At 42.4% G+C, this 18166-nt stretch overlaps 3 protein-coding genes across 3 annotated transcripts; all 3 read right to left on the bottom strand.

Annotated features, from left to right (window-relative positions):
* Positions 1-423: 423 nt before the first annotated feature.
* On the bottom strand, positions 424-2204 carry LOC117807514. The gene is made up of 5 exons (XM_034676831.1): positions 2111-2204; positions 1289-1990; positions 1078-1203; positions 948-991; positions 424-861 (listed from the first exon to the last, which is right to left on the bottom strand). The coding sequence occupies exons 1-5, from the start codon at positions 2196-2198 to the stop codon at positions 742-744; spliced, it is 1080 nt and encodes a 359-aa protein (XP_034532722.1). The 5' UTR covers positions 2199-2204; the 3' UTR covers positions 424-741.
* A 5074-nt stretch (positions 2205-7278) lies between these two features.
* Positions 7279-9658, bottom strand: LOC117807517. Its single transcript, XM_034676834.1, has 5 exons — positions 9598-9658; positions 8770-9462; positions 7796-7921; positions 7652-7695; positions 7279-7432 (listed from the first exon to the last, which is right to left on the bottom strand). The coding sequence occupies exons 1-5, from the start codon at positions 9650-9652 to the stop codon at positions 7313-7315; spliced, it is 1038 nt and encodes a 345-aa protein (XP_034532725.1). The 5' UTR covers positions 9653-9658; the 3' UTR covers positions 7279-7312.
* Positions 9659-12380: 2722 nt separating this feature from the next.
* LOC117807521 lies at positions 12381-14441 on the bottom strand. Its single transcript, XM_034676841.1, has 5 exons — positions 14340-14441; positions 13546-14235; positions 12961-13089; positions 12838-12860; positions 12381-12718 (listed from the first exon to the last, which is right to left on the bottom strand). Exons 1-5 carry the CDS (start codon positions 14380-14382, stop codon positions 12593-12595), a joined length of 1011 nt encoding a protein of 336 aa, XP_034532732.1. The 5' UTR covers positions 14383-14441; the 3' UTR covers positions 12381-12592.
* Positions 14442-18166: the final 3725 nt, after the last annotated feature.

The following is an 18166-nucleotide window of genomic DNA, read 5'->3' as shown; positions in this document are numbered from 1 at the left end:
TTGATTTGAAGTATTTTGTATGGCCTCATCTGAAGTGAGGACTAAATATGGTTTATGAACTTATTTTAATTAGACTGAAAGAAACAGACACAACACAGAGTCTTAGTTTGTACATTTCTTTATTTCAGCATGCAAAGTTCTTCAAACAAAGACACACACACACACACACACACACACACACACACACACACACACACACACACACAGGTCATGTACACTCTCTCAACATGAAATGCTTTACAGTCCAACACAAAAACATCTGAAATCCTCTTAAAGCAGAACAAACACTGTCTCCAGAATTGTTAGATAGACGATGAAACACTGAATGATCAGAGATTTGACTTTTCAAATGAAACACGTCCAAGAACACAGAGCACCAACTTATAGATCGTTTACTTCAGTGATATACTCCACATGACCTCTGCTGTGGATTTCCAGAATAAAATACAAATGTTAAAAAGAAACATGGTCGTAAGTCTCAACTTTAACTAAATGTATTTAAACACACAGTTTAATGATTCACAGTCTAACACATGCTTCTCTACATCCTACGTTGACACTTTAAGAATACAGAATATTTTTTATTTCATGATGAAATTTTATTTCAAACATGTAAACAAACTTCTTAGACATATCTTTTAATAATAAAGTGACACCAGTGTCCAACCTAAGTTATAACAGTCTGTGACGTATGTTTGAAACAGATCAGTCATGTTACACAGACACATGAAACGTGCAGCTCTACTGTTTTACACTTGAGTACACACATTCAGCCTTCATGTTGTTCTCTTGTCTTCTAGGTCTGTTGAGCCTGTGCTCTCTTACAGCTGCGTAATGGATGTTTTCCTCATCATGGTCACCCTGACAGAATAAATAAGCATTAGCAGATCTCAGCCAATCAAAATATAGAACCTCAGAGAAAATAAACTCTTAATAAAGTGAAGTACCTGTTGGTTAGTTGTTGAAGAAGCTGGAAATGTTGCACCAGGCTCTGAAAAAGAATGAACATATCCCCTCACTATAACTCTGCATTAAGTGAGCACACAGTGTCAACAAGGAAGACAGCACTGACAGTACCTTCACATCTGCAGTTGTTTCTCTTGTTGATCACACACAACATGACAGCCAGCAACAGAATCAAGATGATAGTAAACGTCAAAGCCCCACTCAAGACAAACACCAAGACAGGTGAGTCTCCCTCATCTGGAGAGAGGAAGACATTAAGAGTTTTAACAGGAAGTATTATTCTTACGTTTGAATCACAGTAACTGATGAAACACTTACATACCTTCAATGTTGAGCTTGCTCCCGTTTCCAAACAGAATGTGTCCACATGAGACGACAGCGCAGTAGAACGTCCCAGCATGAGAGTGATTCAGGCTCTTCATGGGCAACTCGTACTCACAACTTTGTTCATTAGGTTTCCTCTCACACTGATCATTCTTATCTCCATGGATGTAAATGAGTCCTGGTTGAGACTCCTCAGAGTCTTTGAACCAGTACACACTGTGTTCTCCGTCACAGCTCCCAGTGGGGACGGTACAGCTCAGAGTCACAGAGCCTCCTGGCTGGATGGTCTCTGATCCCGATTGATTGACCAAAAAGTGTAAGTTCAAGCTTGAACCTTTGACACTGAGAGAAGTGCCCTCCATAAATTCAAACACAAATGAATAGCTATATGCACAGTAATAAGTAGCTGTGTCTGAAACACGTAAATCTGTGATCTTCAAGTGATTCCGACCTATTTCAGTGTCCAGTGTGAAGCGTGGATTGTTCTTGAATTCACCATGCAGTTGTACACTTGTTTCATACTTGTAGTAAGTAGAGACGAGCCTTGGTTTCTCTCCCAGAGTTTGCTTGTACCAGTAAAACTTTGTTGCCACATCACCTTCATAGAAGCATTGTAAAGTTATCTCCCCACCAACATCAGCTGATATGAATCCACTCTCTTGGTGAACAGAAGTGGTTGATTTTAGCTCCGTCGTCTGAGCTAAAAAGAGACAAAGAAAATTATTTAGTCTTCTGGATCAACACAAAAAAATATTTCACAGTAAGTGTCATAAAAAGTGACCATAAACTCTTCAAGTCTCAACTTTAAAACACAACTCACCGGTTTTCTCCAAGCACAGACATGTGAGGCAGAACGCAAACATCAGAGGACTCATCATGCTCCAACTACCGTGTTGAACTGAGCACATCTTAGTGCTCTCTGCACTCTTAAGAGTCAAGACAAGATTTGATTGGCCAGACAGAGGTGACACACACCATGCCCCATATAGGAAACATGACGACATCCTCACTCCAGTTTGTCTTGAAAATCAAACAGAGTGAGATATTGGTGGAACATAATCACCGTACGACCAGCATCTCCAAAATAATAACAGATCTTTGTATTTTATCACTCATTTAACATTTCTGCTGAAGATGAATGCATTTGACTAAACAGTCAGAGTTAATGCTGCAGGCATTGTTAAATTGAGTCTCTTTTCTCACTGAAATCTGGTGAAGAATGCAAAGAGTGAAGAATAAATCCAAGGCACACTACATGCAGAAAACTATACTTCAGTTTCCTCTGTTCAATTATGATCTACTGTCTCCAGAAACATCATTTCCATTTGTAGCTGCGTGTCAAAAGGAGCCTTGTTTCAGAGAAAAACCACAAAGCTCTTTGTGCTAAAGGAGGCAGAAAGCAACAACAAAGAAAAAGGTGCAGACTGTAGTGGGTAAAAAGTTCAAGAGAAACAAAAGATCATGATGAATTAAAGCTGCAAGCAGCTTTGAACAGGACCTCGCACACCTGCAATCACCGCCTGATGTGCAGCAGGTGTTGCTGTGCTGCACTTTATGAGACCTAGGCTGAAACTGTGAGCATACTCGTGTGCAGTTATCAGCATAGTGTACACTGCAGTACTGCATGTCACAAGTAAGCGGTGATGCAACTTTAACAAAGTTATGTTCTGCAGGATTGTTTATCATAGATCACTATAGGAGGAGTTGTGATCACAAGCATGTTAAAAACAGGTTCTGAGAGTAAATACCACTTCTGTCCATTAAGTGGCGCTATTACATATGACCATCATGTGTATATAGATGAGTCCAGGCTGGGTCCATGAAGAAACATGTCAAATTTGGAAGAGAGAGGAGATTGTATGTAAAGGTCAGTACCATGTAATTCCTGTGGGTGGTGCTATGCCCGTCCTAGGACAATGAGCCCATAGATGAGTTGAGGGATGGACCCTGATCATGTGTATGCAATTTGAAACAGATTGATCACTGTATGAAGGAGCTATAAGTATTTCCTGTTTCATGGCGAGACATCAAAGTTTGAGGCGTCACCAGCGACACCCTTCACCGACAGGTCACAGTCTGACCTGTGATGCTCCATGAAGGTGTAAGGGCGTTTCTCTTGAAAAAGAAATGTTCAAAATGGGAGGAGTTTTACATCACAAAGTAAACATCTGATTTCATGTTGCCAGTAGGGGGGGCTATAACATATAGGTGAATATTTGCATACAGATGTGTTCAGACTGGCACACTTATCATGCATGAATGATTTCTCCCTGATTCAACATTATAAGTAAGAGTTATTAAGGTTTAAAGTTTTTGGCAGATTACCAAATTTACCTCCACCTTTGACCCTCTGTGACGCCCACAGCCATTGACATCTGGATTTCATTTTGATAACATTGAATGGTCAATGTGTTAACTACAGAATGTGTGTAGTTTGAACTTGAGGCAAGTTATCTTAAATACATACCCTTGCGAATTCCGGTGTCAGAATTTTAAAAAAAAGAAGGCCGACTTCTTGTTGAGATTTCACCACAAGGTGGGACTTGGTCTGATAGATGTGCGAAAAAAACTTCATGCATGTAGATTGAACTGTGTTGAGGGGCTGGCCTTTTAAAATGTGAAATATTGAAGTCAGTGCTATTGATACATTTTTGGAACTTTTTGCACGGGACCAAAAGAACATCAAATTATTCACCAGGCCTGATGAGTGTGTGAAGTTTGGGGAGTTTTGGGGGATGTTGAAGACTTTTGTTTCTTTTGGAAATGTTTGATTGAAATCTTGGACATTTAAGTACGTTTTGTTTCTACCTTTTACCTTGTTTGTTTTATTTTTTATTAAATCTTTAGTTTTCTGGGTCCTCATGGGTCATCCTCCATTTTTCCATTGTGACAAATATTAAAAGGTAATTATGAACATAATTTATTAACCTCCATGGGGGAAATTCAATTTTTTCACTTGTGTTCTTTTTTTCCTCATGCTACATACTGTACATAGTTTAATATATATATATAGCATTTCATTCTTATCAATTCTATCTGACATCACTGTTGTTAACACAAATAAAGAAAAGTTAAGACTCTTCAATTGTCTTTTGTTTTTACTTTAACAAACAGAATAGAAATATAGTTGTTTTCCATGAACAAAGTATATCAGACCCAACATACATTAGCTTTCACAGGCCGTGCTATTGATCAGACTGTGACTGTGTGTAGAGATCACATCAAACACAGCAGGTAGGGATACGTCTGCAAAGTAGCAATGCTACACCTGGGTTGGAGAATGCTGTTGGTTGTCTACCTTTCAGGCATAGCATTGACTTCATCCTGCGTTGACTTCAGGTTGTCTCTGGTGAACTTTCTGTAGTTCTCAAGTGTCTGTTGAATCAGCACCACAGCACTCACCTTTGTTGTTCTGCTGATGCTAGCTGTGGCTACTGCTGCTTTGTAACACATCTTTGTAGCGATGAAGACTTTTCGGGGGACTTGTTAGATTGGTTGTGTTACAAACTGCAGGCTTTTCCATCTTCTTGAGATGCTTGTGACCCAGGTTATACAAACTGTAATGGTGTTACCCTCTGAAACAGTGAAAACATCCACACAGGTGACTCCACTTTAGCTCTTGTTGCAGCTGCCCTTCTTCTTCTTCTTCTTCTCTGTGCTTAATGAGCGACCACACACGGCTACCTTCTGTGTCTGAAAGTGAAGGCTTGTTGATGCATTAATAAAAGCAATAACTATTGTTGTACTAATGGGATATTGTTGTATTGTTGAAATAATAAATAGTAAAAAAAATATTCCCATTATAGAACAATTAATCATGGGACTGATTTATTATATTTCATGTGTCAGAAAACACAGATTATAAGAACATGCTTGAATTTACAACTTTTGCTCTGTAGAGTTGTTAGCCTTCAAAAACACTGGATCCTACAATCACCATAATGCTACAGTGATGACATCATTAGGGTTTCTTTTTCAGACTCTGGACAGATGACCAGAAGAGTCACACCTCTATGTTCACAGACTGAGCAGTTCTCTATGTGGAGAGGACTCTGAGCTTCATTTGCACTCTGGGTGTACCGTCCCTTTAAATCCACCTTCAGACCTTTCTCAGGCCTGTATGTTGTGCTTAGTTCAGTACTGGGCCGATCGGGGGCAACAGTCCACTCAATCATATGAGTTCTACATTGTGATGCTGTTTGGATGATCCAGAGAATATGTTGCTGATCTGATCTGAGCACAGACTGAACAGATCAGCTGTCTAAAGTGGACTCAACACAGAGACAGCTGTTGGATAGACTTTGTGAGGTGTGTCCGCTTGGCTCCACCCACAGACTGATGTATTTAGAGGTGGGGTTGTGCTCAACAGTGTTAAAGATCGTCTCTCTATCTTGTTTTGGAGCACAGTCAGCATCACTGGAGTCGTTGTTTTCAACAGGTGAGTCAATCAAAATAAAAAGCCACAACATAAAGCAGTCAGAGCGCCTGGAGTTCCTCAGCCCCCGTTTTTCCTCCTACAGATGAAATCCCACGACTCAGCTCAGCTCACAACATAAAGAAATAAAGTAAACAACAGTTGAATCAACATTTAGACAACATTTCACTGACTTCTCTGAAACACTCATGAAGACAGAGATGTGTTTCTGAAGCACATGTGAAAAAAAGAGAAACAGTTTCTGAGTTCCCGCTCTGGTCAAAACCCGCTCACGTCAAGTTCAACCAAAGTGGTTTGGTCCCCCTGCTCTCTCTCCTCTGACAGGATGTCTGTGTGGTTTTCTCTGTGATGTTGTTTGTTTGTTTCAGCTGCTTCACATGCACCTCCACTTTTCACCACTCGTACCTGCAGACACTCCTTCACTTCTGTCTACTGATAGGTGATCTATTCACCGTGAACATGAGCTGGAGCTTCTTTATCTGTCTTTTTGTGTCCCTGTATTGTATTTATATCTCTGTTTTAATGCTCTTTACACTGATTTTTGACCTAAAGGTCTGAAATAAAGTATGAAGTTATAGCTTCAACAATAACACACAGAATCCAGTTTTTTATCACATCACAGTAGAGGAGAGATTCTGTCTCACACGACTGATACTGCTGACTTGAGCTGTTGAAGATATAGAGGAAAGAGGAGGAGGAGGAGCAGTATGACACGTTTTTGGAGGGGCAGGCTTTACTCTGTCTTTTCTGTAGCTGAAAGTCTTTTTTATTAACTCTATAATTTGTATGAATTCATTCATATGACAGAATAAAGAGGCCTCTGGTGCAGCACAAGTCACAGGGCGGTTCTTTGTGCAGAAGCAGGGAAGCAGTCTTTGTCCTGAACTGACCTCATTCACTTTACAAACATATTCTGTCCACTGAGCAATGACACACTGCAAACACTTCCTGTTCTCATCTTCTTCACACCCCTCAGATTGAGCCAGCAGAGAGCAGAAAATTAAACGACCGGCATAAACCGAGAGCTCATCTTTGTCTTCCGACCACACAGCAACAAACAAACACCTTTGTGGTGAACGCTCCTCATCCCACTGAGGGCGGGCCTGTACTATCGGACATCTCTGCTGCTGCTGCTTGCAGCATCACGTCTGCAGCTTTAGCCGTGGCTCTGCTGGTGCATGCTTTGAAGCTGCCATGCACGTATGAAATGTGCTTGATGTCTGCAATGCCATGCTGATAGTGTTCCACTGACTGTAAGAGAGGTGTTGGTGACACTTTGATGGTAACCACACACAACACTACAGTACTCTGCATGAATAGGGACGTCTTTAACGTTAGAAGATGATCATTGAAGAAGGTTCAGTTTTGTAAATGAAGGAGTCGTGCATGCATTGAGCAAAGGACCTTTGTCCTCTCTCCAGAACCTGATCCCACATTAACCACAGACACTGTTCTGTATTTGATCATGTTAAACACAAGTCAAGTGAGAGCGGACACACAGCTCCTTCATGAAGCATCACTTTGTTAGTTTTATTGCAGCTTTACTGGTCAGTTTGACACTTTCAGTGAAGTTTCAAATGTGCAGATTTACTGCCTGACGCTGGAGTACACACATTCACTCCCGGTGTCATCTCTCGGTCTTGTTGATCTGTTGGCTTTGTTCTTCCTTAAAGCAGCGTAATGGAGGCCGTCTGCATCCTGCTCACCCTGGAAACAATATGATATAGACTTATTGAAGATAAAGAGACAAGCATCAACATCTGTGAGGTTTAATGCAAGTTACTGCTGCAGAGCTAAGTGTGTAGTTCATGGGCCGGACAACATCACACAGAGCATTAGATTCTTCTGTGTGGTACATTGACCTACGCTGTGTACAGGTGATGCTTTAAAATATATGACAGTTACAGGAACCTTTGAAATACTCACTGCAGCACTGAGACCGGAGGCAGCCGGGGATCCTGCTTGATGGTCTGGTTCAGAACAAAAACAATCCATTAAAAACCATCTTCACTAACAGTGAGTGTATCAGATTATTAATCCAGCTGGGTGAGTGAGCTGAGATTAGTCTACCTGTGCATGTGCAGCTGGTTGTCTTGTACATTGTCAATGCTTTGTATGCCAGGAAAACAACCAGCATGGTGGTGACGGTCAAAGCTGCGCTCAAGACAAACACCAAGACAACACGGTCTTCATCATCTGCAGGTAAACATCGGGACATTCAAGAGCTTTTAGTTGTTTCATCACATTTTAAAGAGACAGTTCTGTTTTTTGTCAAAATGAGCACCACATACTTGTGCGTCCATGTGTTTGTGTCGCGCAGCAATACTCAGAACGTATTATGTTAATGTGGAGCTGTTACATGTTGCTGGTCATCATACAGCAATGATTACAGGGAAGAATAGAGAGGACACGTCGGAGGAGAATAATTACATGATGTGCAGCAATGCTGGAAGTGCTGTAAATGCACGAACTACAATGCCATGGAGCGGACCAATCAATTAGACGTGTAGTTACATTTTGGATGAGCAGCGTGTCGGCTACGTGTGTAGGTCTCTGTGTACGGGGGCTACACAGACCTACTCGTGTAGGCTACACCATCAATTCAACAGATAAGTATAAACCAGGCTTTAAGCGTAGTATGCGTATTACCTACACGGCATCATGGACAGCTCGGCCCCTTTGTTGAGAACCAGCCAGTGAAACGTGATGACAGGGAGGTCATCAGCTATCAGCTGCTGCAGACGGGGTCAACTCTACTACCGACTCAAACACTACTGCCGGTATGAGTGCTGTAATGATTAGAGATGTTTCAGCTCTTTATTCTGCCGTCAGAAAGTCCATTTCTTTTGGGTCACGCTCAGACATGACACATGTTCCATGTTCTCTGGCTGGCTTCTCAACAAAGAGGCCGAGCTGATGGGGATCACCTGATGGTAATATACTTACTACTCATAAGTACCTCATACAACCCCACTTTAAAAAAACTGAACTATCCCTTTAATAAAAAGACTCCCTCAATGATGTTTTACTCAAAAGAGACTCACCCTCCAAGTCCAGCTTGGTCCCGTTTCCGAACAGAACGTATCCACACGAGACTACAGTGCAGTAGTAGGTCCCAGCATGAGACAGATTCATGCTCTTCATCAGCAGGTTGTAGACGCAGGTTTGTTGGTTGTGTTCTCTCTCACACTGATCATCTCTGCCTCCTTGGGTGTAAATGAGTCCTGGTTGAGATTCTTCAGAGTCTTTGAACCAGTACACACTGTGTTCTCCATCACAGCTCCCAGTGTGGACGGTACAGCTCAGAGTCACAGAGCCTCCTGGCTGGATGGTCTCAGATTCTGACTGATGGATGAACGCTGGGACGTTCAAACCTGAACCTCTTACATGGATGATGACGCCTCCGATGAAATCAAACACATAAGCATAGCCACTGATGCAGTAGTAAGTCCCTGAGTCTGAATCTTGCACGCCTCTGATCTTCAGGTGATTTGTACTGGTGCTGGTTTCCAGCTCAAAGCGTGGATCATTCTTAAAGTCTTCATCTAGAAAGCCCTGTTGGTCATGCTCATAGAACTTAGACACCATTTCTGGCTTCTGTCCCAGAGTTTGTTTATACCAGTAGTAATACATCACTGCTACACTTTCCTGATAGAAACACTCCAAAGTCACGTCTTCACCGACACTAACCGATAGGAAGCGTAAAGGTGACGACAGATCCAGGGATGTTGCTCCTGCTAAGAAAACAGAGACCAAGCAAGTCTGCAGTTAACTTTGTACAATGAGTGACAGCGTCTTTAAAAGCACTAAAAGCATTACAGAACATCAAAAACACAGAAAAGAGGAAGACTTCATGAAAAGATATAACTTACCCATTGTCCCCGAGAGCAGACATGTCACACACAGAGCAAACAGCAGAGGTGTCATTGTGTTGAAGGAGCGGGGCTTGTATGAGAGATTCTTCAGACCAGGTCTACTGTTTATGGACAAGACATCGTCTGATTGGTCGAACAGAAGCGGTCACATGATTGGTGATGACATTACAGGGCGGATTTTGGTTCCATGAGAAAGAATCTGCATTGGAGTCTAAACAGACAGTGGAAATGTTTCCACTCCAAAGAGAATCTGAGTTTATTGAACACATTTCTCAGATTAGAGTTGGTTCAGTTTGAAGACGAGGCGGATGTTTTCTTTCATGAATGTGCAGAAACAAATGTGGGAACACTCTTCATTTGTTTGTGTATAAATAAAGGGGGATTTTAACCTGTTCATACTGTTAGGAAAGAGAAGTTTCTGGAATATCTCAACACAGCACCACTTGTCTTGAGTGTGTGAGGAGGAGGGATCAGACTCAAACCATAGACCCCCCTGCCCCAGACCACTCACTGTTAGCATCTATTGTACCAGTTAGCTTATTTAAGGTAGCCACAATGATTGTTAAATCTCTGGCACCAACAGAAACAACGATACAGTGACAACATGTATATTACACAGAGTACACTGATCCAAGATGTTTATATTCTATAAAACACACATCTTAGCTAGAACTGAAAGGTTGATGACCGGGTCACACATTCTTACATTGACCTCTGACCTCCCTGTGGTAACACGTTTCTAATGTTATTGTCTTTATTAAGTTTTATATGGATGAGATCATAAAGAAGCTCTATCGTACACAAAGCATCTTAGTGCAGAAAGCAAGTGTTCTTAATGAGGGTGATTCATGGAGAGGCCCAAAGGTGGTGCATTGATATTTTAAGGAAGCAGAAAGAGTCTATGCCTAACACTGGACTTCCACGAGATCCGTGTCCGGTCCGCCACCAATCATCTGCGGTCCAGCTCTGTGGTCTCTCGTCCGTGAACACCCACCGGTTGCATTTTAATACCCGCAGGACCGCCTTACAGCTGGAGTCATGTGACTGAGGTTCTCCCTTGGTAATCACTGAATCAAGGATTCTCCTCCTCCTCTCCTCATCCATGTTGTCTTTCTGGTCCTCTGAAAACCTCTGACCTGTTGACTCCAGGCCTGGCTCCGCTCACCATGACTTTGGTTTGTTGTTGTAGTTAAGTGAAATACGATCTGGTGATAACACAGAGTGTTTTATTCTGAAAATTAACCGGATGTTTTCATTTTGTTTTGGTGAAACCTGACTTCCTGTCCCGCTCCATCTGCTCTGTTGAGATTGATGCGTCGTGCTCCGGCATCCGGCTAAAATAGAAGTCTTGTGTACCCAGCCGGAACACAACGGAGCGGATCCAGTGGAAGTTAACACATTGACTAGAATAGAAACCAGATCCGGTGCCGTGACAGATCGGAGACAGACCAACGCGGATCTGGTGGAATTTGGCCACTAGACCAACAAAAACCTGGTCTGAAGCCTAAAGTCAATGGAGCAGTACCTTCTGATATTAGTGAGATAATAAGATGGGCGTAAGAGTTCACAATGCACATCCCTCTGCTATTTATAATCACACAGAGGCACGCAGCAGTGCTCCCTCTCATTATTAAATATCAGTGATTTTACTGATACAATGAAATCAAGTTTTTATCAAGACAGAGGGATCAGAGGCACGAGTGTTTCCCCCTTGACCATGCCTGCAGGCTCACCCATCTCTTGAAGCGAATGAGAGCACACACACTTCATGGTTTGACTCCAAACACCTTTGAATATTTAAGGGACTTAATCCAACCTCTTTACACCTTGCACCTCACTCACCCTCTGACTGTGCTCTGCTTAACCAGCAACATGTGGTCAGACACACATGAATCTTCTTTGCACCATGAGCTTCAGAGCATGTGATTTGAGTTGTTTAAAGGGGAACATGTTTTGTAGTTTCTCTGAAGGAGAGATGAAAATGTTGTTTTGTTGTATACTGAAGATATTTTACTATCTCTTACATTTTTGTTCATAATCTTTATAATTTTATAGAAGATAAATAATCAAATGTAATGTGATATTATTGGGAATTAACGACAGTGAGTGTTAATGTGTGTGTTGACTGTTCTTATGTGGATGAATGTGTGTGTAGCTTCTATAAAGTGCCCATTGTTTAACTAACTGTGTCTAAATCCAAGCTGTGCATGTATCTGTGGTTGTATCATGAGCACAGTTCAGGCTCAGTGTTGGACTTCATGGGTTTTACTTTATAGAAAGGAGATACTTACACATGATGGTCATGGACGACTAAAAGAACACTTTGAGCCACAATGAAAGCTTCACTCAGACCAGCTTCACATTAGAAAAGAGGGACATTTAGACTTTCTGACTTGTAGTTTATAAAACCTCAGTCCCATCACCCTGAACTGACTGTCTCTAGTGTTGTTTTCTTCACCCCCTCTCTAAACTCAGCCTCCTTTTATTTTGACCCACACTGTTTACAGCTTGTTTTCTGCATTTCTGACATGATAACCATTTCACACCACTCTGTGAGAGCAGCTTTGCAAAGGTGTAAGATGTTGTGGCCTGTAAGCTGCAGGCCGGTCTTCCTGTGTTTAAGCTCTGCTGGGACTCATGTTTCCATCGATGGAAACTTACACTCTGTGTTCACACCACCTTCACCACAGGGCTGAGAGGTTACTGCTGAGAGCTGGCTGCAGACTGAAAGAAGCAACCTGAAGAAGATATAAATAGACCACAGGGGTTTTTATGAGCATGCTTTGTCTTTATTTGTTTCAAACTTTATGAACGGCCATGTTGACCCCTCTCACTTCCTCACACTCTCAACACATCTTTACATAAAACTTCAAACACTTTGAAATAATGTATTTTTCTTTACAGGTATTTTCTGTCTGTACATTTAGTAATGGAAAGTGATTGACTGGACACATTATTTAAAACTGATCAAATGTGAAGGTAAAGTTCTTCTTCACTCTTTCCTGTTCTTCACTCTGGAGTACAGACACTCTGCCTCCATGCTCCCCTCTGTGCGATGCCGCTCACTGGTTCTGTTCAGACTCAGAGCAGCATAATGGAGAGCATCTGCACCCTGGCTCTGGAGATGACAGCACAACAAAGACAAAGTATGTGAGAATGATCATACTAGAAGTTTCAAACTTCTTTAAAAACCATGTTTATTTAATTTAGCTTTTATCATATGGATATTTAACGTACCACAGTGTCAGGTGTTGCAGAACCTGCAGAATAAGAAACAGTTCATGTGAATCAGAGAACACGTTGGATCAAGCCAGACCAATGCAACATTATTTAAGATGCTTTAACTGAAGCTGATGTTACCTTTGCAGACAGAGCAGGATTCTTTTTTACACTTGTACAGGATGAAAGCCAAGACGAGTAGCACAATAAAGGAAACTGCCAATGCCATGCTTAGACAGTAGACCAGGAGACGGGGACTAGCAGAGCCTCCTAGCATGCAGTCAAAAGAAAAACAGTGTCACTTTATGATATGGAGTTGTTATCTGGAGCTCCAAAGAGTGCCAGGTCAAGACAAATAATATATGTATATTGTATTGCAAAGCATGTGCATGGATTCTGTTTGCATGGTTTACAATACAAATATACAGATTTGTAATTTATGCACACTGTTCACGAATCCGTGGACATGGATTAGCAAACCACGCATACTCAGAGAACTCAAATTCATGAGTAAGTTTTTGAGATCTGTGCAGATGGATTACAGATTTTTTCACACATATAATAAACAGTGTGCATTGATTTGCTCATGGCTGTATATTTTCATGACCTGGGGCTCTTTACAATCTTTTTAATCCATATACATTACAAACAGGCAGGTCATTAGATATGTTTCATTTATTTGGAAAGGACAAAAATACTCATGTTCTTTCGGCTCTGATCACCTACCTTCAATCTGCACTCTTGTTCCATTCCCGAACACAATCTCCCCACATGAAGCCAGAGCGCAGTAGTACATCCCAGCATCAGCAGAGCTCACTGACTTTACAGCGAGGTTCAAAGTACAGTTTTCTCTGTGAGACTCTGAGTCAGCCTCACACTGTCCCTCACTGTGGTACATGACTGCAGGCTGAGCAGCACCATGTCTGAACCAGTAGAAGCTCTGCTCCCCGGCACATGGCTCAGTGTAAATGGTACAGCTCAAATTCACAGAGTCCCCCACCCGGAGTGGCTCCAGCGCTGGCTGATGGACAACAGCGTTGATGTAAGACGATGACGATTGGATGTAAAGAAAGACTCCTTCTCCAAACTCAATTGTGTTGAATCCTAAAAAACCACAGTAATATGTCGCTGAATCAGAGGGGCGAAGGTCTTGGATTACGAGATTGTTGGCGCCTTCCTGTGCTACGACTGTAAACCTTCCTTGATATGCGAGAGACACAGTAGCTTCTGGGTTGTGTATCATCCGAGTTGATACGAGGACATGTTCACCTCCCAAGCTTTGCTGGTACCAATAGAGATAAGTTGCATCATCATTTGTACAACTGCATTTCAAAGTTACGTTCTGTCCAGCTCTCGCTGTCATGAGCCCGCTGTCCTGAGTCAGACCTGAGGTCTTCTGGACTGCTTCAACCCGAGCTGCAAAGAATAGAGAACAAAGAGTATGTCATCTTTTCTTTTCAAACCTCGTCCCATTTCCTCAAACAGTCACAGAAGCAGTGAAAAGAAGAGTAAATACTCACAGAGTTCAGTGAGAAGAAGGAGTAAAAGGTAGAGTGGCATCATCCCTGAAGCTCTGCAGTCTGTCGCCTGTGTGCTTCCTGACACACTCAACTTTTAGTAAGAGACCAGGGCTGCTTGTGATTGGCTAAGCTGTCTGGCTGGGTTGAGACTGAGAGTGGCGATTTGTTCTTTTGCAGAAACAGAGTCTGATCAGGTGGCACGATGTGTTGATAGGCTGTCTTTTGTTACATCATGAGTTTTTTTCCACAGTGGGTGATACATGTTTCTGTACACTGAGAGGAACATTCTTTCTTTGTCTGTCATTGCCTGTCAGTTTAAGGTCTGCTGATATGATTATTTATATGATTACTTGTGTAAGACGGTGTGATTTGAGTATTGAGTGTGTTTAAATGTTTGTGCTGTTTGAAAGTGTTCGGGCGAGATGCAGAGCTACATGAACTGTGTAGGTGGTTTTGAAGTGGGCCTGACCCCTGGTTTGTGAACCTCAAGCTCTGGCCTTGGTCATTCAAGTCCAGAGTTGTAGTGCTCAATTCCAGGATTTAGACTCGAGACTCACTTGAAGCCTGATTTTTTGGGACTTATGACTCAACCTTGGACTCAACTCGAGCTTGAGGTGCCTTTAGCTAGAAGTTCCAAAAACCATTTAGTTCCTGAAAGAGTAGTTCCAGGAACTTGTCTGTGAGATTGCTTATATAAAGCCAGTGGCGCATGGAGCAAAAAAAATAAATCACATTACACCGCCAGACCAGTAGAGGGCAGTAAGACGAAGACAAAGGCCATTCAACAAAGATGACACCACTGACGGAGACAGACAGACTGTCATCATCATGTGCGACACCACAGTTAGCCTGTTAGCATGGAGGAGATTCCTCTTGTGTTGTTTTTGATCTTGCTTTATGGCTCTACAAATGGATTCACTGAATCAACACTTGGAAGGAGACAAAGCTCTTTCAACACACCCAAGAGTGAGTCACAGCTGTGTGTGATGTTATTGTGGATGGCGGGTAAAGTAAAACACTGCGGTTACACTACCAATCAGAAACATTTAGCATTGTAGGCCTGACCCCTATACTTCCTGAACCTTTGGAAAGTACTACCCCCCCAAGCATGGGCTTTTCAGGGGGGGATTTACTACCCCAGAACTAAACTTAGACCCTGGTTCCTGCTGCCAAACACGCATAGTTCCCCAAAAGGTCCCTAGTTCCTGGGGAAAGTTACTGCGGTTGAAAAGCACTTAAAAGGTGACAATTGCAGCAAGTGCAGTGCAACATGTTTGATGTGTGGAAGACCCATCCAGGAGAAGACAGGAACCCTTAAGCTTTAATATATATCTGTCCAGGATGCACCCAGAAGAGTAAATACATGCTATATCAAAAGTGCAGTATGCTAACGTTAATGTTAGCATCCAAAGTGGCTCAACCACTGGGTTCAAGATCTTTGCTAAGTAGAAATTTTGAGATGTGGTGGGTGGGTTACAGGTTTAAGTGATCTGACTGCAGCAGACATGATAACTGTCTCTACAGTACAAGAGGCTCGGTATAAAGGAATATAAAGGACAATTTGAGATTTGCTTTTGAATCGATTTTAGATTTTAGTCAATTGTTGTTGAAAACATGTTAAAATTATGTGACCACTAAACTGATGAATTCTGAAGTTATAAACTTCAAATGATTTTCATCATCTTCTAAATTGAGGATTCTTTGGGCGGGGTTTAAAGAGACACTTGATGATGCACTGGAGCCTCCTCAGTATAACCCTGCCCTTACAGTATAACAGTAAAAGAGACAACTCTTACATAAGCATCAGTTGGTCACTCGTTCAATCTCCAGTTACGGCAACTGCTACAACCGGAGCGTCTTTCCTGGTGTGTACAGTTTGCTATCACATTAGTGGATAATAGATTAAAATGATATATATAGTATAGTAGGATCTTATATCCTAATACGTTTTGTAGTACGTTATCTAACCTGTTAGCTAGGTCAGGGGTACCCCATGTTTTTTGAACCAACATCTACTTAAGGCTGATTTATACTTCTGCGTCGCCCCTACGCAGCAGGGGCTGACGCGGACATGAGCCCCACATACTTGTGCGTCGATGTGTCCGTGTCGCGCAGCAATTCTCCTCCGAAACGCTTGAGGGCAGTGTGGTCTCTCTGATAGCCGGTCGCCTGCTTCCGGTCCCGCTACGATCTCTGTTTACTTTTCCACAGAGATTCAGAGCGTGTTATGTTAATCTACAGCTGATACATGTTGCTGTTTATCATACAGACATGATTACATGAAGAATAGAGAGGAGGAGATGAAATACACGGCCGATGTGTGGCCGATGTCCGGGATCCCGGAAGTGCTGTGAATGTGGGAAAGACAAAGCCGTCGAGCGGACCAATCACAGAGCTTGCGGTCCGCGTCGGCTCTACGCGTAGTTACATTTTGGAGGAGGTGCACGTTAGCTACGTGTGTAGGCCTCTGTGTAGGTGCGGGAGCTACGCGGACCTGCGGCGTAGGCTACGCCGTCGATTCGACGCAGAAGTATAAATCAGCCTTTAGAGTCACCAATCTGCCGAGATCTAAAGTCCAGTTTTAGTATTGGAAACACACAAACATGGCAAATAGAGAAGTGAACCAGTGAAAGTTAGAAAAGTTAAAATAATTAAATTTCTCTACCTTGGTGGATCCTCTGGCGCTGGGTCACTGACACTCCACAAACACTTCTTTCACAACTCCCCCATCCTTTAAAGACTTCTGGTGTTTAGCTAACATGTGACTGATGTGATAGATGCTAACGTCACATCCTTTGTGAAAACTGGCAGCTTTGCCAATTGTCCAATCAGCTCTCACTTTCTGGGTTTGTAGAGCTGTTGTAGCAGGGAGATGAGTCTTGCAGTGTTTGTGCACCATCTTGAAACACCGGCCCAAATCGCCCTTTTTCAGCAAAGCCACATTTGTATTGCAGATAAGACAGATGGAGCTCAAATTTGAGGAAATGAATACCTGATCCTCCTCCTACTTTAGATGCAGACAATATGTCTTCACTATTTGAGCATCAGCCTTTCTTGTGCTTTGACAGTGCAGCTAGATAAGGACATGATTTACAGCTATTTACTGCATGTCCTGACCATAGACTGTATAATAATAGACATAGTATCCGTGACGTCTCCCATCTGTTTCTGAAGTTTCCAAGCCAATCGTCAGCATCAGCCATATTGGAAATGCTGAACTCAACCTAACGTCTATCGAGCTAGTGTGAGGTAAAGAGGTGGGCTTTGAGCCTCCTAGCCAACAGCTACAGTGTTCCCGCCTGTCAATCAAGTCAGCTGTGCCTCTCGTAATGGAAAACTCTTAATCTTAATATCTTCGAAATTGCTGCATTATGAAAAATTCGCCCCGTACAGTGTGTGCCGATCAAGAAATGAGCTATCCAGACTACACTCGTTTTTTAAACCAGGCTGTAAACATGTTTATTTCTGCTGTAAAGATCATCTCTTTGAATGGGTGTGTATGTGGTTTCTGGTACTGGAGCCAGCCTCAAGTGGACACTCGATGAACTGCAGTTCTTAACACTTCAACATTGGCTTCAATTATTGAGGCCAGAGGTTGCTGCTTGGACCTGACGTTGCAGCTTGGTCCTGACATGTCAACGCTAATGTCGCTAGTCGACGTCCCCAGAGTGCTGCCCCAGTGGGGACACGTAGCCAATAGAAAAACTGTGCTGTGTTAAAGTCAGTTTGTTTTTCTGTGATGTGTAGTGTGAAGTGTATCTGACAGGACACGATTGTAAGAGAGCGATTTAGACTTTGTTTCTAACTCCTCATGATGGACTGGGAAT

This window comes from Notolabrus celidotus, chromosome 23 (genome assembly GCF_009762535.1).
Source record: "Notolabrus celidotus isolate fNotCel1 chromosome 23, fNotCel1.pri, whole genome shotgun sequence".
NCBI lineage: Eukaryota > Metazoa > Chordata > Actinopteri > Labriformes > Labridae > Notolabrus > Notolabrus celidotus.
This window is presented reverse-complemented; position numbering and strand designations above follow the sequence as displayed.